Source organism: Canis lupus, chromosome 2 (genome assembly GCF_048164855.1).
Source record: "Canis lupus baileyi chromosome 2, mCanLup2.hap1, whole genome shotgun sequence".
In the NCBI taxonomy this organism is placed as follows: Eukaryota; Metazoa; Chordata; class Mammalia; order Carnivora; family Canidae; genus Canis; species Canis lupus.
Window position 1 is genome coordinate 40,482,045 of NC_132839.1, and position 23,527 is coordinate 40,505,571.

The 23,527-nt window shown below is 35.8% G+C and overlaps 1 protein-coding gene across 27 annotated transcripts in view; it reads right to left on the reverse strand.

Moving 5' to 3' along the window:
• TJP1 (tight junction protein 1) overlaps positions 1 to 23,527 on the reverse strand; it is a 249,479-nt gene that overhangs the window by 25,018 nt on the left and 200,934 nt on the right. For all 27 annotated transcript variants that reach the window (XM_072796363.1, XM_072796348.1, XM_072796340.1 and 24 more), the window contains 8 exons: positions 14,862 to 15,001; positions 13,967 to 14,072; positions 11,172 to 11,322; positions 5,578 to 5,686; positions 4,430 to 4,649; positions 3,763 to 3,947; positions 3,564 to 3,659; positions 117 to 199 (listed from right to left, as the gene is read on the reverse strand). In XM_072796363.1, the coding sequence (XP_072652464.1) occupies positions 117 to 199; positions 3,564 to 3,659; positions 3,763 to 3,947; positions 4,430 to 4,649; positions 5,578 to 5,686; positions 11,172 to 11,322; positions 13,967 to 14,072; positions 14,862 to 15,001 (1,090 nt within the window). The remainder of the gene's footprint in view (positions 1 to 116; positions 200 to 3,563; positions 3,660 to 3,762; positions 3,948 to 4,429; positions 4,650 to 5,577; positions 5,687 to 11,171; positions 11,323 to 13,966; positions 14,073 to 14,861; positions 15,002 to 23,527) is intronic.

Genomic DNA, 23,527 nt, shown 5'->3' on the forward strand with positions numbered 1-23,527 from the left:
CAAGTAATAATTTTAGAAATGCTACTTCTCTAATTCTAAATTAACTGAAGTCCATCGCACTCAAAAACACAACATTCACAGTTTATAATGAAATAGGTCAATTTTTAATAACTTACCTGATCTATTATTTGTTTTATTGTATGAAGACGAATAATACCAGAGCTACGTTGATCAGTTCCAGCATCTCGTGGTTCACTTTCTATTCATGGTATCAGGACAAAAACAAAACATCAAATTTCCATTGGTTAGACCACAGTTTCTCAACCACTGGGCACTACTGACACGTTGGGCTCTGTAACAGTTATAGGATCTATCCTGTGCACTATGGCCTGTTCAGCAGCATTTCTAGCCTCCTCCTGCTACATGCCTTTTGTCCACATTGTGCCCAATAAAAATGTCTCCAGGACTGGCTAGTACCCTGGATGGGGTAGAACTACCCCTGGCTGAGTGCCCCTGGGTTAGATTAAGGATGCCCCACAATTCTGGGATTAGAGAAGGCAAATGAGATGCTCACTTCAGGAGCAGTATTCAGTGGGGTGCCAAAAATACTCAGCAGTCAAGTAATACTTTGCTACATTATGTTTGAAAGATCAAAATTAATAATCTACAATAAAAAAAATACCAAGATTTTAAATAGAATCAGTAAGTGAAGAGTAAAAATTATTTAAGACTGTCACTTGGTCAAGAAAAATTGTTAAATATGGCAATTCTTTCAAATGAAAATGAGATTTTAAAAAGAAGATTTAGAAATAATACTGATAAGCTTGCTTTCATTAAAGGAAAATAAAATTATAAATTCTATTTTGGTATAAATATTTAAACTTGCAATAATGTAAGTTTTAATACACATTTTTTTTATATTCTCTTCTAACTACTTCAATGTTCTAGAAAAAGACATTAAAAAAGATGTAAAAAGATATATGTGTGGACATTTTTTGTTTTGCCTAATGTTCTAGTATGGTTTGGCATGGCACTATTTCCAAATGTTTTGCACATGATGACACACAACAAAAATGGCATTACTTGTACAGATAATAGAGATAAACTGAGGAGGCCTCTTCTGAGTTCTGTCCCATTCAGCCACTGGGGACTGATGAAATCAATACCTGGGCAGGTCCACAGTCCATCAGCAACAATGCTCTAGCAGCCTGGCTGGGGAGTTCTAAGTTAGAGGCCTTTTTTTATAGCAATACAAAGGGGAACCTGGGAGCAGAGAAGGCTGTCAATTTGTAACAGACAGCCGGTGGTTTCATACTGGCAACCTGTCCCTGCCTACTGGTGTATAATATGCCAAATGCAGCTTGAGCTAGTTACTAAACCAAAAATCTCAGAGGTCCAATTTACATGAAGTTCTTCACTAAAAAGGCACATCACTATTTCTGACTCTGGTCACAAGGAAAGCTTGAAAGACAAAGAGGGGCTCTGGTGTTTCTGATCAGACAAAATCAGAGATTTGGAAGAACAAAGGTTACACTGCAGGACAAGCTGAATGACTCTAGAGAACGAGACTATCATAAGATAAAGCTCCACGAGCAAACATGGCAGAATTTCAAATCTGGTGAACAGAGAATTAGAGAGAGGGATTAACCAGGAGTTCTGGTTGGAGAAAATACTACTAATTCTTTAACAAAAAAGACTCTCAATCGAACTTCAATAAAAAAAAATACAAAAAAAAAAAAAAAAAGACTCTCGTTGGACTCAGAAAGGGTACATAACTAACCTATCTGAATCCTCTTTTTAAAAGCCTGGCTTGGGATCCCTGGGTGGCGCAGAGGTTTGGCGCCTGCCTTTGGCCCAGGGCGCGATCCTAGAGACCCGGGATCGAATCCCACATCGGGCTCCCGGTGCGTGGAGCCTGCTTCTCTCTGCCTATGTCTCTGCCTCTCTCTATCATAAATAAATTAAAAAAAAAAAAGAAAAAAAAAAAAAAAGAAAAAAGGAAACCAAGTTGGATTCCTTAAAAAAATAAATAAATAAATAAAATAAAATAAAATAAAATAAAATAAATAAATACCTGGCTTAAACATAGAATAAACCCAATTAAAGCAATCAATTACTCCCTCAGGCAGAGCTTTACAAATCTTCACACTTATTTTTCCTAAATTTAAAAATCCTAAGTTTGGTTATGGGTGGGGTTACCAGCAACTTCTTCAGGCCAAATGTTACCTACAAATGATGACCCAAAAAACCTCTTCTGAAAAAAATAAACTGAATGAGGAATCAGAAATAAACATTTTCTAAACTTGCTTAAATTTTACTATCATTTGTCTGCAGATTTTCTCAGTTTCATGAAATAAATATCCTCATTCAACTTTACCAACAACCTAAAGCAATATAATAAAAAGGTAATGTTCTGATTTTTTAAATTAAAACTTATGTTAATGAGGGTCTCATCTAGTGACAGTAGGAACGACAGCTATGAAGGCACAACCCTTCAGAAAGCACGAGCGATCACACATAGCAGTAATCAGAAAATGCTCATGTCCTATGGTTCATTCCTGCCTATATTTGGGAATTCTAAAAAAATTACCATAAATACAGGAAAAGCTATATTCCTAAGGATTTAAATACTTTGAGAAACAAAGCATAGCAGAAACAAGCAAATAAATAGATTTCTGCATCCTTTATGAAAATATAAAACTGAAACGACCTATGTAAACAGAGGCTAATCATCCAAAATCTGGTTGCAGAATGGGTAATAAAAAAAATAAGGTATTATCTATTAAGAAGGAAAACAATAAATAAAGCTCCACACAAAAGTTTGCTTACAAAGGGTGGTAGGGTGGAAGAAAATACGACAGGATAAAATTAGGATGACGATGATAATATATGTCAAAATTAATTTTCTAAGCTTTCCAAATAGACACTATTTCTATAATTGTGGGGGAGAGTGTAAGTTTTTACATATAGCTTAAAGCAAACCAAAGTGGTCATAACTAAGTCTGTATATTTAAACTACCACAACAGCTAAGTTAAATAAATAATAAAAGAATCTGCAAGCAAAATCTCTTAGGCATTTACGGCACTACATCTTCAATATTTATATTTAACACTAACTTACTGTAAATGCCTAAATAATAACTGATGGCATGAATCATGCTTTTATTATCCTTTTTATACACTTGAGTATTTCTGTCAGCTCAGTGACTGAAAGCACTGGATTGGAGTCAGTAAGGGATGGGTTCATATTGGAGTTTTGGGACTCATTAGCTGGGTGTCATAAGGAAAGTTTAAAGAGGTTGGTTGGTGACGGTCCTGACCACCTAAGACTCAAGCTGCTCAGCATCAATACTCTACTACTTACAGCATGGTGTTATTGTCACAGGATTTATTAAACAAGATCATGTGCAATTTTCATATGAAGCCCAGAGCTTTGTAAATGGTAATAATTTTAACTATTAAAGGGAACTAGGACACAATCACTCAAACTGGATAAACTGCAAATTTTCACTTATAGAAAGTTTTATTTCTATTAAGTGAATGGATCAGACCCATCTTTTGGAGGAGTACCTAATAAGGTTAACACCCTCAACTTCATCTAAGTTAGTCTTAAGGCTACTTACTTGCAATCTGATAAATATCTGGTTCTTCTCTTGCCAGCTTTTCTCTGGCAACATCAGCTATGGGTCCAAAGATAGTTACAGGCCTCAGAAATCCAGCTGGGGAGAAATTCAAAGAAAAAATAACATAGTTTATACGTTTTCTTTCCTAAGCATATTGACATTAAAGTGTATGAAGATTAATCTGTAAAAAATAAACTACCTTCTCGAAGAACAACTCTTTCATAGGCTGGAAACTTTGTTTGAACTGGCTGAGCTGACAAATCCTCTCTACTCTTTCGAAGATTTCTCTTGGAGCTGCGAAGACCCCGGAATCTCCAGAAGTCAGCACGGTCTCCCCCAGCTGTTTTTGGAAGTGTGTACTGTACACTGGCTAACTGCTCAGCCCTGGACAAGGAAGGATAAAATAGAGAATAGAAGATGGATAAATATATTTAAAATATATTAAAAAAAATAAAATGGAAAAAGACCCATAGATGAAACAAAATGTCAAAATACTGGACAGAACTTCACATGCAGATTAAATCTTAATGGCTAAACTAAAATAAAGAAGTTTCGCAGCATCTGGGGGACTCAATCATCCGTCTCTTGATCTCGGTTTAGGTCATGATCTCCAGGTCGTGAGCTCAAGCCCCAAGTTGGTCTCCACATGGAGCTCCACATGGAGCCCACTTCAAGTAAATAAATAAATACAGAAATAATAAAATATAATGAATTAAATTAAAGGAGTTTATACAACTAAGTCAGTCATAGATATGGTGACTACAATGAAAACTAATTCTTTACATTGCCAAAATTTCCCAGGGGGATTCAAGTCTTCCATCATCATTTACTTAACTTGTTCTATAGAAGTATCCAAATATTCATACCTGTTCTTATTAGGGATGATGCCTCGTTCTACTTCTTTATGATTTTTGCCAATTCGAATAGCGAGCCAAGAGCCTAGTTTCCCATTGTACAAGGTATCCACAACACGAAACACCTCTCCTTTGTTAAAACTAAGTCCGTAGGGAGATTCCTTTTCATATTCAAAGTGGGTTCTAATATAGAAAGAATCTCCCACATCTGATTCTACAATGCGACGATAAACTAAAAGGAATCAAAACAAAAACATTATCAATAGCTAATAAGATAAGAAATTAATCTGAAGAGATTATGTGAAGATGCTGTGGTAATAGCAAAACCAATGGTATTCAATGTATGTTGAATCCTTCCTCTATGTGAAGTAATGCATTAGGCATTCTATCTCATATACAGCACCATTACCTCAAAACAGGAATGCTTAGCACCTCCATTTTGCAGATGAGGAAAGTACTGCAGAAACAGATCAAGCAACTTGTTCAAAACCATTCATGGTGGTATTTATATCATCTTAGTTTTGCTGCAAATACTACAGATATTCCCATTTTCTATAAGTGGTTCTCAAACGAGGGTAATTTTGCTCACCAAGGGACATTTGGCAATATCTGGAGACATATACCAATATCTGGTATATATACTACTGGCATCTAGTGGGTAGAGGCCAGGGATGTTTCTAATCACCCTGACAATACATGGGTCAGCCCTACAAAAAATTATTTGGCTCAAAACGACAACAGTACTGACGGTGAGAAACCGTGTTCTAAATGAAAAGCTTATCAGCCTAATCAAAGAAAATTAGGCATTTTCTTTAATGCTAACAAAAATATATTCTTTAGACAACATCAGTAAAAACTTTGGAAGCTAACCATATACTTTTGTATGGTTCTGATAACTAATAACTAGGATCTTTCTATGCCTTGTGAGGGCTGGATGGCATTCCTCTTAAACTAAAATGCTATAAAGATTGGTTCTATTATCGCGCTTTCTAATAAGCCATGTGTAAGACTGTGCCTCTAAGTGATTTAAACTCCCTCTGAGATGAACAAATTCATTTATTACTCAACTTTGAATGATTTAGTAAAAATTGGAAATTAAAATCGCTATTTAAGTTCTCAGAATTCTACAGATTTTCTCCATTCTACTGACAGTATCTCACCATCTTTCTTCTTCTGAGCCAATATGGTCACTTCTTCTCCTTTAGGGAGGTCGAGTAGGAAAAGGACGGCTTCTTCTCTTATGATGTTTGTGAAATCTACATTGTTTACCTGTTAAAATATATTTCACAAATTGCTCTTGGCCATATTTTAAGATGATGAAATTACTTATCTAACACAGAAAACAAAGACTCTCAGACTTTACCTAATCTGAAAATATCACATCTTTAAGAGGGAAAAAATGAACTTTCCTTTGGAGAAAAATAATATACTCTAATTTAAAATAAGTAGAAACCAAATAAATTGAGTGATGGTATAAATTTAAGAGTAGCCACAATGCATCCTGACATTTAAGATCACCTACTGCACAATCTAACCCATTTAAACCAAAAAAGACAATCCCTAATTCCAAATATTTGTTATTATAAATGGTCTGGCTTTAAATTTTGAAAATTATAAATCCCACAAATATAACTTTAAAGTAATAATATTGTATACCAATATACTTCAATTAGAAAAAAGATTTTATATTCTACTAGTCTCTGAAAAAGGAATCAGAAGGAAATGAGATAAAAAGAAAAAAAAAAAGTAGGGCAGCCCCGGTGGCACAGCAGTTTGGTGCCGCCTGCAGCCTGCGGTGTGATCCTGGAGACCCGGGATCGAGTCTCATATCGGGCTCCCTGCATGAAGCCTGCTTCTCCCTCTGCCTCTCTCTCTCTGTGTCTATGAATAAAAAAAATAAAAAAGTATATGCATTGTCCCATCTCTGTAAGATCATCTGTTTGATGTAGGCTCAACGTCTGCCAAGTCAGGATATACTTATATCAGAAGCTCTTAAAGGCCAAAGGAAACTTAAAATGTTACTGATGACTATAAACAGGATTACAGATAGAACTGTTTAGCTTTCAAAAATTTTCCACATTAAAAAAATTAACATGCACTACTTTTATGATACAAAACAAAAGCAAATTATTAAGAAACAATTTTTAAATGATGTACATAAGGGATGCCTGCCTGGCTCAATTGATAAGAGCAAGTGACTTTTGATCTCAGGGTTGTGAGTCTGAATCCCATTGTTGGGAGTAGCGCTTTACTTAAAAAAGAAAATAAGAGCTTTTAAAAAAATAAAATCAAATGTATGTATGCCCTAATTACTTCAAGTAGCATATGAGGTGGGTAAGAGATAGGTCGGTTTCATTTCTTTACTACAATGAACATCATTCTCCATGTTGTGTCTGAGAACAATATAACATCACTGGGAGGAATCAAAGTAGTGCCAGATGGAATCCAGTAAGGCAAAGATGACGCCTTGACTTTTACAGGAGGTCTAAAAGGAAAGGACAGTAGGAGGGAAACGCCCACAGGCAGCTGAAAAGCAGGAGGGGGCTCAAGACAGGACCTCCAAATGAAGTTTCTGATGGTGGGCTACTGACAGGAGCCCTCAAAGCCAAGATGAAGACTATACAGCAAGAGAGAAGCAGGGGGCTGCTGACATTATCCAAGCCTTAGATGAACCATTAAGGGAAGGCTGGAAAAGAATGTAAAAGACTAAAGGAGTACCAGAATGACAGTGTTATAGAATCCAAGGAAGAAAGCACTTCAAGAAAGATTACTTAAGACAGTCAAAACACAGCTAAGGAAGAAAGGAAAATGAGGGCTGAAGGTCCCATTAGGTCAGTGATAGCTTATGAAACGTCAGATTCAGTAGTGGTTACGGTAGAAGTCAGACTATAAAACTTTATGATGGTGATGACTGAAAAGGAGTAAGGGAAGGGACTCCACCATACTGACAACAATTTCAACAGCAAAAGGAAAGAAAGAAAACAGTGGAGGATTGCTGTATGAGTGCTAGCAATCTTGGGGTGGAGTCTTTTGGGTTTTCTATGTACAGTATCAAGTCATCTGCGAAGAGGGAGAGTTTGACTACTTCTTTGCCAATTTGAATGCCTTTTATTTCTTTTTGTTGATTGCTGATTGCTGAGGCTAGGATTTCTAGTACTATGTTGGATAGAAGTGGTAAGAGTGGACATCTCTGTCGTGTTCCTGACCTTCGGGGAAAGGCTCCCAGTGTTTCCCCACTGAGAATGATATTTGCTGTGGGCTTTTCATAGATGGCTTTTAAGATGCTGAGGAATGTTCCCTCTATCCCTACACTCTGAATCAGAGTTTTGATCAGGAATGGATGCTGTATTTTGTCAAATGCTTTCTCTGCATCTATTGAGAGGATCATATGGTTCTTGTTTTTTCTCTTGTTGATATGATCTATCACATTGATTGCTTTGTTGAACCAGCCTTGCATCCCAGGGATAAATCCCACTTGGTCATGGTGAATAATCTTTTTAATGTACTATTGGATCCTATTGGCTAGTATCTTGTTGAGAATTTTTGCATCTGTGTTCATCAGGGATATTGGTCTATAATTCACCTTTTTTGGTAGGATCTTTGTCTGGTTTTGGAATTAAGGTGATGCTGGCCTCATAGAGTTTAGAAGTATTCCATCCCTTTCTATCTTTCGGAACAGCTTTAGTAGAATAGGTGTTGTTTCTTCTTTAAACATTTGATAGAATCTTCCCCTGGGAAGCCATCTGGCCCTGTACTTTTGTGTCTTAGGAGGTTTTTGATGACTGCTTCAATTTCCTCCCTGGTTATCGGCCTGTTTAGGTTTTCTATTTCTTCCTGTTCCAGTTTCGGTAGTTTGTGGTTTTCCAGAAATGCGTCCATTTCTTCTAGATTGCCTAATTTATTGGTATATGTAGCTGCTCATAATATGTTTTTAAAATCGTCTGTATTTCCTTGGTATTGGTGGGGATCCCAGAAATCAGTGGCATTTCTACACACTAACTATGAGACTGAAGAAAGAGAAATTAAGGAGTTAATCCCATTTACAATTGCACCCAAAAGAATAAGATACCTAGGAATAAACCTAACCAAAGAGGTAAAGGATCTATACCCTAAAAACTGCACCCTAAAAACTACAGAACACTTCTGAAAAAAATGGAGGAAGACACAAGCAAATGGAAAACATTCCATTCTCGTGGATTGGAAGAATTAATATTGCGAAGATGTCAATGTTACTACCCAGGGAAATTTACACATTTAGTGCAATCCCTATCAAAATACCATGGATTCTCTTCAGAGAGTCGTAACAAATCATCTTAAGATTTGTGTGGAATCAGAAAAGATCCTGAATAGCCAGGGGAATATTAAAAAAGAAAACCAGAGCTGGTGACATCACAATGCCAGATTTCAGGTTGTACTACAAAGCTGTGATCATCAAGACAGTGTGGTACTGGCACAGAAACAGACACATAGATCAATGGAACAGAATAGAGAATCCAGAAATGGACCCTCAACTCTATGGTCCACTAATACTCAACAAAGCAGGAAAGACTATTCACTGGAAAAAAAGACAGTCTCTTCAATATATGGTGCTGGGAAAATTGGACAGCCACGTGCAGAAAAGAATGAAACTAGACCATTCTCTTACACTATACACAAACATAAACTCAAAATGGATGAAAGGTCTAAATGTGAGACAAGAATCCATCAAAATCCTAGAGGAGAACACAGCCAGCACCCTTTTTGAACTTGGCCACAACAACTTCTTGCAAGATACATCTATGAAGGCAAGGGAAAGAAAAGCAAAAATGAATTACTGGGACTTCATCAAGATAAAAAGCTTCTCACAGCAAAAGAAACAGTCAACAAAACTAAAAGACAACCTACAGAATGGGAGAAGATATTTGCAAATGACATATCACATAAAGGGCTAATATCCAAGATCTATAAAGAACTTATTAAACTCAACACCAAAGAAACAAACAATCCAATCATGAAATGGGCAAAAGACATGAACAGAAATTTCACAGAGAAAGACATAGACATTACCCAACAAGCACATGAGAAAAAGCTCCGCATCACTTGCCATCAGGGAAATACAAATCAGAACCACAATGAGATACCACCTCATACCAGTGAGAAAGGTGAAAATTCACAAGACAGGAAACAAATGTTGGAGAGGATGTGGAGAAAGGGGAACCCTCTTGCACTGTTGGTGGGAATGTGAACTGGTGGTACAGCCACTCTGGAAAACTGTGTGGAGGTTCCTCAAAGAGTTAAAAATAAAACTGCCCTACGACCCAGCAATTGCACTGCTGGAGATTTACCCTAAAGATATAGATGCAGTGAAACAGCTGGACACCTGCACCCCAATGTTTATAGCAGCAATGTCCACAATAGCCAAACTGTGGAAGGAGCCTCAGTGTCCATTGACAGATGAATGGATAAAGAAGATGTGGTCTGTGTATACAATGGAATATTACTCAGTGATTAGAAATGACAAATACTCACCATTTGCTTTGACGTGGATGGAACTGGAAGGTATTATGCTGAGTGAAATTAGTCCATCAGAGAAGGACAAACATTATTTGGTCTCATTCATTTGGGGAATATAAAAAATAGTGAAAGGGAATAAAGGGGAAAAGAGAGAAATTGTGTGGAAATATCAGTAAGGGTGACAGAACAAGAGAGACTCCGAACTCTAGGAAACAAACAAGGGGTAGTGGAAAAGGAGGTGAGCGGGGGTTTGGGGTGACTGGGTGACAGGCACTGAGGGGGGCACTTGACGGGATGAGAGCACTGGGTGATATGTTATATGTTGGCAAATTGAACTCCAATAAAAATAAGTAAAAATAAAATGAAATAAAATAAAAAATAAAACAGTGGAGGACAAATGAAGAGCCAGAGGAAAGGGAAAGAGAAAAACATGAACAGAACAACAAGATTCTGAGCAGGAGACTGAATCCAGGACATGGAGCAGGAGTTACCAAATGCAGGAAGACCAGACTAGAGGTGACAATGACAGTCTGAGCTGGAGAGGTGGAGCAAATAGGAACTCACATTTAATACATGTGATCTTCTGGTTAAAATGGGACATAGTTTATCTGCCAAAAGGTTTGGATGTTTTAAGGAGACAGATAAAGATGGCACTATATGAGTAGACAGCATCGTTTATGGCATAGACAGAAAAACAACAGCAAAAGAAAAGAGACCACACCTAAGCTGGACTTCCTGACTCCTGTAACTGGTCCTACCTCTTGTGGGGTATGAAGCTTTGGAGCCAAGGCAGCTGACACATTTGCCTGATGGACACCCCAATTCCTTGCACGTGAGCCATCCCTAGGGCTATGTGAACTGCTGCAAGGACCACTCCCCTGGGATGGCAAGCTGTGGCCCATGACAGTCTTGTCAGCCTGAATGTCTAGTTGAACTTAAAAAGACTACTTGGTCGATATTATAATATCTAAGACTTTTTTTTTTATTAAGTTCTATGAACACCAGAGATTAAAATGAAATCAGAGGATCACACTCCGTAGTAACACATAATCACAGCAGTAAATGAGAGCAAATGCAGAAATGTGAAGGGACAAGGCTAGTATAATAAAGACTGGATGGATTCCTCATCTGAATGGTTATTTGGTTCAAGAGACTGTGACCTAAGATTATATTTGAATTATAATATTAGGTTTGCTGTGTTTGATGTCTTTCTCTAAAGATCTAAGTACTTTCAAACCGCATCTCTGATATACTGACATACCCTGAGAATTTGATCACCCTCTTCTAAGCCTTCTTTGGCTGCAGGGCTATCTTCTAGAACACCAGCTACAAATATTCCAACATCATTTCCACCAGCCAGGCGCAGGCCCACACTATCTCCTTTTCTGAATTTTACCAATTTCATGCTGGGCCTGTTAAAACAAATATTTCATTTGAAATGGTTAAGAGAAGCTTGAAGTTAATAGTAAACTGCTACAATGAAAACCACACTCAGAATGAAACAAAGGACCATCATCTCAGAAATTCCCCTCATACCACTAATTTACTGAATACAATTTCATATTACACAATTCCAAATCAGCTTTACTGGTACTTTCTTTTATTACTGCTTTACAACTAATTTATAAAACTACTTTATGAAAACATTCTTTTCCCAACTCTTAGCGTTTTAGATGCATTCGGGGCATTTGCAATGGTTAAAAACATCTTCCATTTTTTCCATCCCAATTCATACCATATCATCTCAATGGAATAACTGAGACGTACTATTTTACATGGGTAGAAATTGAAGCATAAACTGACAAATTTTCCTGATACCAGGGAATTAAAATGAGGCTCTAAGCATTGTGATCCAAGAGACAGTTGGTTTTGTTTTGTTTTTTGTTTTATTTTTTTGAGATAGTCATTTTTAAACTTGGCGGTTGGTGCACTCTGACACAAGTCACTTACTTTGCAGCCCCCTTGAATTTTAAATAAAAAACTTATCAGCATTCAGCCTTTCTGGATTAGTCCCACATTCAATCTCTGCCCTTCTTTTACTAGAGAGAGAATAGGAAGGAATTAATATATGCACATTCTTTTATAATCATTGTAGTGCTAAAACCTTGTGCTAGTCTTGACATAAAAACTAAAGGGCATCTTGGAAGAATGGGTAGGCAGAAACGGATCATAATTACAAACTACCCTTTATGGTAATTAATTACAAATTACCTACATGATTACAAATTACCCATCTAGATTTCTAGAACTCTCCCATTTTTCTAGTCTAGAAGACACACAATTCTATTACCTATTCTGACATGCAGTGCAGAAAAAGTCCCCTTCCTCTTAATTCACTAAGTAACAATGAAAAATGATTAGAAGACAAAAGAAAGCATAAAACACAAATCAAATGAATAAATGAGTTGAGGAAAGGGGGGAGTCTAATTCTTTTAAATCAACTAAAGACCACCTTAAGTTTTTAGATCTTATAAGGTATTCACACTTGTCCCATTTCCGTCCCTGGAGCGAACATTTACTAGATGTAAGCATAAGAGCCTGGAGGTTAAATGAGGTCACTCACTGCCAGGGTTGGTGGCACCCTTGGTCCTTCCATGAAAGTATGGGCCAGTGTTATCATGGAATATGTGAATTGCTTAGCTGTGGCAGTGTCCTACTTTTCTAGGTAAGTCCAGAGCCTGCTCACAGACTCCTCTCTCAAACCAGTTAGTACGGAGAGCTTTTTGAAATACTTCCTCAAAGTCCTTGAGACTCCAGGTTCCTGATAGTTCTTTCATAACATGGGCTGATCTAGTGTATCTCAAAAAGTAAAAATCGTTGATTGTAGTCTATATCCCTTAGTAAACTCTGTCTTTTTGAAAGACAGCTTTAGGTTCAATCACAGTATCATGTATCCAAGGATGACTGACATTTTCTACTCTGTGTTACATCAACTACTTGCAATAACTAAAAGTAAACCCATTAACCACTTCTGCCCCAAATCCAGCCAGTGGATTTGAATGAGTAACTGAAGGTTTCTTGGCTCAGGTACAATCCTACCCACAACCTCAATCCTCTTTGGTATCTGTTCCTCAGGGCTCTCTTGGGAAACAGGTCTCCGGAATTAATCATTACAGTTTTCTTAAACCTTAAAGAGTTATAAAAGCTTTCAAGCAATTCTGAAGAAAGAAAAAGAAGGAAACTAATTCCTTCATAATTTATTAAAATGTTGAATTATCAGTTATCTGATATTAACAATATACAATTTTAATACTGTGTCCTACCCTTCTATTTCAGGAGTTCTTTCTATCTAGCTAGGTCTTGCAGTAACAACCCAATTTTCTTTAGCAAAGAAAACAGGTAAGAGCAGGGGTCTAGATCAAACTCACTTGAGTTTGGTTATTTTTCAATTACTCACATCCTGTTCCTTTCACCACAGAGGCAACAAAGACTAAATTGATTATCATGATGGTTTGAAATCTGGTTTAAAAATTTACATCTCAATCTCATCATGTATAGAACAGAGCAATAAAAGGTGTGGAATATAAAAAACTTACTTTTGAGTTGCTAATTAACCTACAACAGGTTCTCAAACAAGGATGATTTTGTCCCCAAGAACATTTGGCAGGGTCTAGAGACATTTTTGGTTGTCGTAACTGGGAGGTGTTACTAGCAGCTAGTGGTCAGGGATGTGGCTCAACAATCCACAATGTGAAGGGCAGTCCACCACAATCAACAAGCACCTGACCCAAAATGTCAATAGTGTGAAAATGGAGAAACACTGGTGTTTCCTGTTTTTTCAAATGCCAGGGCATTAGAAAACTCGTGAAAATTCTGATATCTAAGCAAGCAGAAAACAACTTTTAATTTTTGTAATTCCCGATCTGAAAACTAGGTAGGTGACTGTGGTAAGAAAGTCAACATCCAAAAAGTTTCTTTTTTTGTTCTCTAATCTCTATCACATAAATAATGTGAAATAAAACCTTAATCGTAGCATTAAGCGGTATATGCTTTTAAAAAGGATATACAATATACAATATGGACAAAGAAGACAACACAAGTCTAAAATCACATTACCGGAGAATCCCATCTTCATGAGTTGAATTAGGTAGGACGCCATCAGATGGACTGACAGGTAAATCCACATCTGGTTGTCCAACTTGAGCATACACAGGCTTTGGTTCTATGAGAAAGAAAAATTTAAAAACTGTACAGGAATCACTTTATTAAAAACTGGAATAATAATGTAAACAACTAGGAAAATAACCAAACAATAAAAAGTCCACAAAATATATATAAAATTCATCAGCAAAAATATAAGCTCAGAGAATCTGATAAGGAACATGTGTTATGTATTTTAAAGTTACAAATTCTAATATATATCCCTATAGTGAGGAACAGAGGGAAGGAGGAAGAATCCCTACATTTCTCTAAGACAATCAAAGCAGACCTCTTCACTGTGATAAAATTTGTTTTTAAATATCCACATTCTTGCCACTAAACAAGCAGAGCAAAAAGATTTGATAGAAGGAACTAAGACATTAGAATCCAAATCTCCTGGCCTTTCAAGCAAATGGATCTTGGAGACTTGCAGATTCTTAGGTCTGGTATATACATCTCTATGGTGTATAACAGTGTTTATGAAAACACTTTCAATAGGAAAAATAACTTAAAATTTCTTAAGCCAATCTAATATATCTCCTAAATGAGCAGTGCTGGAGAACAATTTTACTCACTATGAATAGCTGTTAACTATGAATAATTATCTATCCAGAAAAAATTTTTTTTTAAAAATTCATGAAAGCTACTCATCCATGTCAATCTCATACCCATAAGGAATATGCTAGAAGCCAAGTACAAAAAAAAAAATCATAATCATTAAAGGATCTTCAAGTTGTCTGTAAATTCTGACAATTATTTTATTTAATCTGATTGCAAATGTTTTCCCAACATAGTATTTTGCTTGGCTTACCTGGAAGACTGGGTGCTTGTTTCTCATTTCTCTCAACTACAACTTCTTCTACTGTTTTATGTGTATGATCATCTGCATGCTTTACAGGAGTTGAGACAGCCCCAGGTTTAGAAATTCTCTCTTCCTCTCTGCTCCGGAGACTACACATTATTAAAATTTAAAAAATTATGAGCATAGAGATGAATGTGAAAACCATTTGTAAGAAAACAGTCTAAGAATAATCAAGCAAACCTTGAAAAATGATGACAAGGGTTTGCTCTAACAGCTATCAAAATATTATAAAAACCAAGTACTTAAAACTTAAGTGGTATTGCCAAAGAAACAGAAAAACAGATCAAAGTATCAAAATAGAAAATGGATTAATCTATCCACAGTAGCAAAATTTATTATGGAAGTGGCAGTTCAAAACTGTCAAAAAAGAATATGCTATTTATTTAATAAATGATGTTAGGACAAATGTTCACAAATTGAGAAAGATTAGATAGATCTCTATGCATATTAATGACAAAAAACAATTTCAGATGGAATTAAGTTCAAATCGTAATATATTTTTAAAAAATTTGTATCATCAAAAATAGAGGACTATTGGGCAGCCTGGGTGGCTCAGCAGTTTTGTACCGCCTTCAGCACAGGGAGTGATCCTGGAGACCTGGGATTGAGTCTCACATCAGGCTCCCTGCATGAAGCCTGCTTCTCCCTCTGCCTGTGTCTCTGACTTTTTCTCTCTTTCCGCGTCTCTCATGCATAAATAAATAAAATCTTAAAAAAAAAAAAAAAATAGAGGGCTATTAAAGTAAGACTCAAGGCACAAAATCCCTCATACGCCAACAGTGATTCCATAAAAATTTACAAAACATGCAATTAAAAAAATCTATGTTGTTTTTGGTTAAACCAAATGAAATGGAGTTTTTTAGGTCAAACAGCTGAATATGAGCAATTTCATATAATTTGACCTAACATATATAGTGAGTTTAATACCTTAATATTTATATATTGACCAATTTATATGTTGGCTTAACAACACATACAAGAATTTGATATTGAGAGCATATAGGGAACTATAAAAGAGTTTAAAAGAGACAACTCAAGAGAAAAATGAGTATTAGGAAGAGACAATTCAATTCACCAAAAATATACAAGTAACAATAAACAGGAAATATGTTCACCCTCCCTAATAACTAGGAAAACGCACAATAAAATAACTTCAAATTACCTCATCATTCATGAGAACTCAAACACGATAACATCAACCATAGGGAAGGACATGGAGAAACAGACACTCGTACAGGGAGGGTAAAATAAGTGTAAATAAGCACAACTACTTGAGGGCAAAATGGGAGTTACTTACTGAAACAAAAAAGGCAAACATGAATAAAACCTATCCATTTCTAGGCTTATCCTAGAGAAATAAATACATGTTCAAGAATGCATTTTCTTAAAAAAAAAAAAAAAAAGAATGCATTTTCTTTCAAACCTTTTGTTATGGAAAATTCCAAACACATAGTAATACATAGTAATAGTATCACAAAAATCTCATGTATTTCAAAAAGTTTTCAAATGCTCTATCAGCAATTCAATCTGAGGCTAACAGTACCTTAACACTAAAAACTTTGACAATGATAGAACAAACAGAGAAAACAAATATTTTAAACTATAAATGAAGGAAGAAATTCTAAATAAAATGCTAGCTAAAGGAATACAGTAATGTATTAAAAATTTATTATACAATGAGCACAGCAGGGTTATTTTACAAGCATATGGCTGGCTTAACATTAGGAAGCTATTCACATAATTCATTATTACACCCAAATATAAGAAAAAAATATCAAACAGGCATGTGAAAAAAAAAATTCAACAGCCATTCCTAATAAAAATCACAAATAAACCAAAAATATATAGGAGACTATTTTTCAAAACCAAGAGCTAACACCATATTAAACAGGGAAGTTCTGACTGTATTTACTCTAATATCAGTAACAACATAGTGATACTTGCCAATACTACAGTTATTTACCATTATTTTGAAGACTCAGATGGTATAATCATAAGATAATATGCTTGAAATACTGGGAGAATTTTAGTGAGCATAAAAGAATACTAAAATTATATAAAGAAAATTATAACTGCATTTTAAAAAAATCAACTGATTTTCCTCAATGTCCTCTATAATCAAAAGAAAATGAAAAGGGAAAAAAATGCCAGCAACAAGAGTATCAGAAACTATAAAATGCCTGGAGAGAATCTGTACAATCTTGCATTGGGGGCGATATCTCCAAATAAGATAAATATCCAGAAGCCATAAAGATGAATATATTTCACTCTTAAAAATGTTTAATTACATAGGAAAAGATATTATAAAGTCTTATATTTGCAGCACACTCCCCAAAAGAGCTACTACTGACTGATGAAATGAAGAACAACATAACAGAAAAATGATCAACAGAAATGAATCTGGTAATTCACTGAGGAAGCAATACTATGGTCAATAATCTCATAAAAAGATGCTCAGCTCCACTAGTAATCAGGAAACCATCAGTTGAAAATAAGGAGTTATCAATTTGCAATCATCAGACTGGTAAACACAGAATTCTGAGAAACAAGTGTAGTCTCAAATGTTACTTTTAGAAAATACGGCATTATCTGCGAAAATTTTAAATAATACCAATATACTCTTTAATGACTTCAGAAATAACAAGAGTCATTATATGAACTTATGGACAAAGATAATTACACAACACTGATTGCACAGGCAAAGACTTAGAAACAGAATTTCCATAATATGTAAAGTTTCTCATCAAAGGAACAAGCCAGAAGGATGTTCACCTTGTACTAAGTAAAATTAGCTAGCTGAAAAATGTGCAGAGTCTGACCTTTACAGTTACTAAAAACACACACAAACTCTATACGTGATGCCACATAAAAATGTGCGTAAGTATGGAGAAAGGCTTAATTCAAGAGGAGTGGGAGATGGGGTAAGGTGGAGTTGACCTATTTTACTTGTTCTAATAAGCGTATCTTGCTTTTATAATTGAAAATAAAAATTAACATTAAAATAAGTTACAATGAAAGGGAGCTATATGTAGGAACACAAGAACAACTGAAACAAAATGTGAAGCACAAACTGCAGGATGTATATGGTGTGACAGGATGAGGTGTCTCCATAGCTCTACAAATACACGTACGTGCACATGCATACATGGAGGAAGAGCTAGATGGGTGTAACCAATCAGGCACCAGTGTTCCCCCCCCCGCCCAGGGGAGAAGTAGACAAAATTGTACCCAAGTGGAATAGATTTATCTCTACTATTTCAATTTTTACAACAAAAAATACGTATACATTACTTACTGAGTAAAGATTGAAATGTTTTAAAATATTTTAAAACAATGTTCATTGCAAAATAATGTCTATTGTTTTTAAATGGAATTAAGTCTAACTTTAAACAAAGAATTTGGTTTGATTAATGCATACAAGTCTCTTATCAAGAAAAAGTTTCTTCTGTTACTCTCCTGAAAGGATAAAACATAAGTACTTTTCGTAGTTTCTATTTTCATATTCACTTAACTATTCAATGGGGATGTACTCCTGTTTTAAGTTATATAAATATTAATATGAGCTGCATGTATATAAAATATTCTTTTAGGAAGAACTAAAAGCCGAAGTTTTTTCTGAATCAAACCAGAATGAACTATTTTTAAATCATAAAAACATAAAATGTTTAGCCATTGCTTATGTAATATAATCTCAGGTACAATTAGCTCAAGAATAAATAAATACAATTAAGCTTTATCCCCAAACTGTTCTAGGCACCTCAAGTACAAAAGGCAGTACAAAATAGAAGATCTCCTTACATTTTTTGCATTAAAAATTGCAAATGATATATTATAAATATGAACATTTCAAAGAAAGAGAATAAGATTGAAGAATGTGTAACTTTAATAGTTCTAGAGATCTATTGCTCTGCAACAAACTTTAAAAAGATCTTAAGACAAATATTTGCAATTGATTTTCTTTCTTATAACTTAAACGTTCTAGATTTAAAATGACTGACATTAATGATAACTACCATCTTGTAACTTAGAATCAATACAATAATGTAAACATCCTCCATAATGATAACCAATGGGTCAATTGTTGTGTAATACGGCTCCTGCTCCATCACATAAAACTGCTAGTATTTTCACCATTGGTTAATTTTCGTATTGTATTGCCAAATATTCTTAATTGTTATGACTTAACACTTCAGGTGAATGGAACTCATATCATTCTACGAAATTTTTCATACAACTAATATTTGGAGTATCACTGCTCTTTTTAGTGCATTTCTGCTATCTACCAAAAGATGGAGGCATTATTCAAAAATACATGTAAATTGGGAGCAGTGCTGTTATAAAGGATTATGAAGCAAGTCATCTATGTAACTGTAAACTTTCTAGAATATGTATTAAATGAAATGAGGTAAAAATCAGTGAATACATTTTATTTAACCTATTACATTCAAAATATTATTTCATTAGGTAAACTATAAATTATTAATGAGGTTAATTTACATCTTTTTTGGTGTGCTCAGTCATCAAAATTCAATGTGTTATTTCACACTTAAAATACATCTCAATTTGGACTGGCCACATTTCAAACACTTGGTAGCCACAAATGGCTGGTAGCAACGATGTTGGGCGATATAGATCTACAGTTAACTCCATTAAGAGCAAATGTGACCATTATGTCTATTGCAAGACAACAACTGAATTTGGACATAGGAAATCAGTCTACAATCAGTGGCACTTATTGAAAAAAACTGGCAAGGCTATGACAATGAAAAGAAAACATACTCTCCTCAACTCTTCTGTATATGATCTACTTGACTGCCTCTGAAATAATATCTAAGTTTAACAAACAAACAAAAAGTAATTTTTGCTGTAAGACGAAGGCTTACTTTTATACAAAAACCACTTCTATTCTGAGTCAAGACTCATGTTTATCTACATTCTCTGGCTCTGAGTAGTGGTGACAGACATTTCAACATTCTCAAGGACCTCAAGATCCTCTTAAGGTCATCTGTTTTTCTCCTGGAGGGCAGAAGACAGGGTTTATTTTCCGGATTTTTCATTTATATATCAATCTAATGGCAGTGATCCATTTACCTAAAAACTCTCATCTGGTTAAAAACTCTATTGAAGACAGTTGTTAAAGAAGGGGTAAAAAGTCTCTGCAGAGTTTTTACAATTCACATAAATGAACTCATTGTAAACAGCCTTCTTTAAGTCTTATCCAATCAACTGTATAAATTGGGTAACAGCAATATAAACATACACTCATCAAATCAGTAAGGAGTAACAAATTGTTTTAAGTGACAAATTTTAGGTGTAATTAAAATCCTGAGTGTTTCTGGGCCTATATGCAGAGGGCAGGCAGCTTGGTCAGGGAGTCTCTGAGTTCTGGTGTGTGCTCCCTCAGCAGGCCCCTTGCAGCACACTACAGGCAGTTAGCAGTTTTCCCTGGTTACTCCCTAGGACAGTTTTGTAGTACAAGGTCTCCAACAAGACACTTGTCCAGGAAACTCCTTTACTAAGCACTTTATTTTTTTAAAACTTACTTACTTACTTACTTACTTATTTTAGAGACCGAGACAGAGACACAGGCAGAGGGACAAGCAGGCTCCATGCCAGGAGCCCGATGCGGGACTTGATCCCGGGACTCCAGGATTGCGCCCTGGGCCAAAGGCAGGCGCCAAACCGCTCAGCCACCCAGGGATCCCCTACTAAGCACTTTAGAGGAAATATTTCTTCTGGCAACACACCACAGCTGAATTCTCTGCCATTCAGTGAGCCATGGGGATTGGAAAAGTCCAACAAGGCTGGCTCTGAGCCCTAGCTAGGGATGGGTGGGGGAGCCTCTTCCTTTGGCATCCCCTCTCAGCATCAGGGGGAGTGGCTGCTCCTTATATTCTTTAGAGTTCCCTTTACTTCTTACTAGTGAAATCTTTGTTACTCCAATCCTGTTAAATTTAATCTCTTTACATTAAACGTGCTAGGCTCACTCCTCACTCAGCTTCCTGTCTTGACTGGACCTTGTCTGACAAAACATGCCAGACTGCCCATTTATGAAGCATTCTCTCATGCTTCTGGCTCCCAAACACCTTCTCAAGTGACTGGTCGGTCATGCCTTATTTTAAAAATATCCTTAATATAGAAAATAAACTTGAGGCTGAACATTCACTCCAGTAAAACATTCTTTTATAAAACCAACTTCAAATTCCTAATTACATACCAAATGTCTTATCCTAAAAAACAGATTTATACTTTCTTTTCAGAAACTCATTTATTGCATAAAGGGAGGCAAGATCTACAGAACGTAGGATGCAACCAAAAACTAGATACTAATTCCTTTAAAGACTATTGGGCTATCACAGCATAATGAACAATAAAGATATGTTTAGAAATTAACTTAACCATACTCCACCAACAGGAGAGTTCAGCCAGGAGAGCTAGAAAATATGAGAAAGAAAAACTAAAGGCACACTCAAATCTGGCTATTAAGAATGTTGCGACCAGAGCACCTGGCTCAGTGGTTGAGCATCTGCCTTTGGCTCAGGTCGTGACCCTGGGGTCCTGGGACTGAGTCCCGCATCAGGCTACCCATAGGGAGCCTGCTTTTCCCTCTGCATATGTCTTTGCCTCTCTCTCATGAATAAATAAATAAAATCTTAAATAAATAAATAAGGAATGTTGCAACCACTGCTAAATCTTCTAAATCTTATATGGAAACAAAGATATTTATACATTGTAGTTCCTCCTTAATAGCAATAAAAAAAAATTAACAATCTGCATGACACAAACAAAATTCTAGGGATGACAAAGGCAGACATGCAAAGATTCTAAGCTGGTATGTGGACACAGAAGTGAAGTGTGGTATGCTGAGAAGGCAAGGAATAATTGTACTTATTTTGCGAATTTACAAGCTAAATTCCTACAGTTTAAGCTTATTCTTTACACATTGTAACCTACTTTCTAGAAATACACACACGTGTGTGTGTATGCTTTTGAAAAAATTTGAGTATCTTAGACTGCTCATTTTGGCAAATGTCTTTCAGGCAATAATAACACAGATACAAACTTTTATGAAGTTTATCATTTTGTACAAAGCTTCTCATCTCACATGCTTATTTATGATAGTGATGACTAACCTAGTCCATCTGATTTAGAAGGAAAACAGATCTCTTGTTCAAACTATGATTTTTGTAGGAATGCATAATTTTCAATAATGGGAAGCACTGAGGAAGACCTTTTTTAATTTGAGGATAGCATACTTAAGCCTTCATTGGTGGTGCAATGATTACCAGGTACTTAGATTAATACCTGGAGGAAAATCAATTTTTTTTTTTAAAGATTTGAGAGAAAGAGACAGAGACAGAGAGAGAGAGAGAGAACACATATGTGAGTAGGGGAGAAAGAGAGGAGGAAAGAGAGAGAACCCAATTCCCCACAGAGCACAGAGCCAGACTCAGGGATCCATCCTGTGACCCTGAAATCATGATCCAAGCTAAAACCAAGAGTCAGATGCTCAATGGAATGATCCACCCAGGCACCCCTAGAGTAAAACAACCTTTTGACTGAGTGGTATGTTTGGTTGATTTTACAAGAGACCAATGTTGCAACACTCCCCTCATTTTTTAAAAGGTTCTCAAAAAGACAAGAGAAGACTGTTCTATGTTATTTAAATCTGGAAATAAGAGTTTTCATACATTTACTATTCTTAACATGTTACCAAGTGGATAGTCCACTTTTAAATATATTTTATCTATTGTACCTGTATAAAAGCTAATGAATTAAATAAAATTCATACTTTTACTGTTTAAATTGTGGCTATAAAGTAGAATATTTAAGTTTGTTTTTCTGCCATTAGATCCACTGTCTTCCCTTAGAAGTTAAGACTGATAGCACTCGATGAACACACATATTATTACACTTGGGTTTCAAGTTAATTAGTAGAGAAGTGCACCAACTACAGTGTTCCCTCAGCCTGGCTCCTTAGAAAGCATATCAAAAACAAAGCCTCAGCTTAGAATTTTAACCTGGTAACCTAAAATTACCAAGGACTGAAAACAAGTTGGCTCTCATCTAAGTAACAAAAGTTCAGGATGGGTCATTAATATTCTACTCCTTTTGAAATGTTAGACAAAGAATCTAACAACAACAAAAAAAATCCCAATTAAAGTAATAAACAACTTTTTTCCCCCAAAGATTTTATTTATTTATTCATGAGAGACACAGAGAGCGAGACAAAGACGGCAGAGGAAGAAGTAGGCTCCATGTAGGGAGCCTGACATGGGACTCGATCCCAGGACTCCAGGGTCATACCCTGAGCCAAAAGCAGACACTCAACCGCTGAGCCACCCGGGTGTCCCAATAAACAACTTAAAAAAAAAAAAAAAAAAAAAAAAAAAACCTTCCACATTTTTCCTAAAGAAACAATTTTTTCCAAAACAGAAGAAAATACTTCTTAGAACTCTAATCATTCTCTCCTTTGCTCTTGTGATGCTGCTACATAGGTTATCTTGGTGTTATTTCAACAAGTTGAGAAATGGTGCATGCTAGATCTTATTCTGTAATTATCTTCACCTAGAGAGCTCTTTCTTACTCATTTGAAGAAGTCACTCTAGAGAATC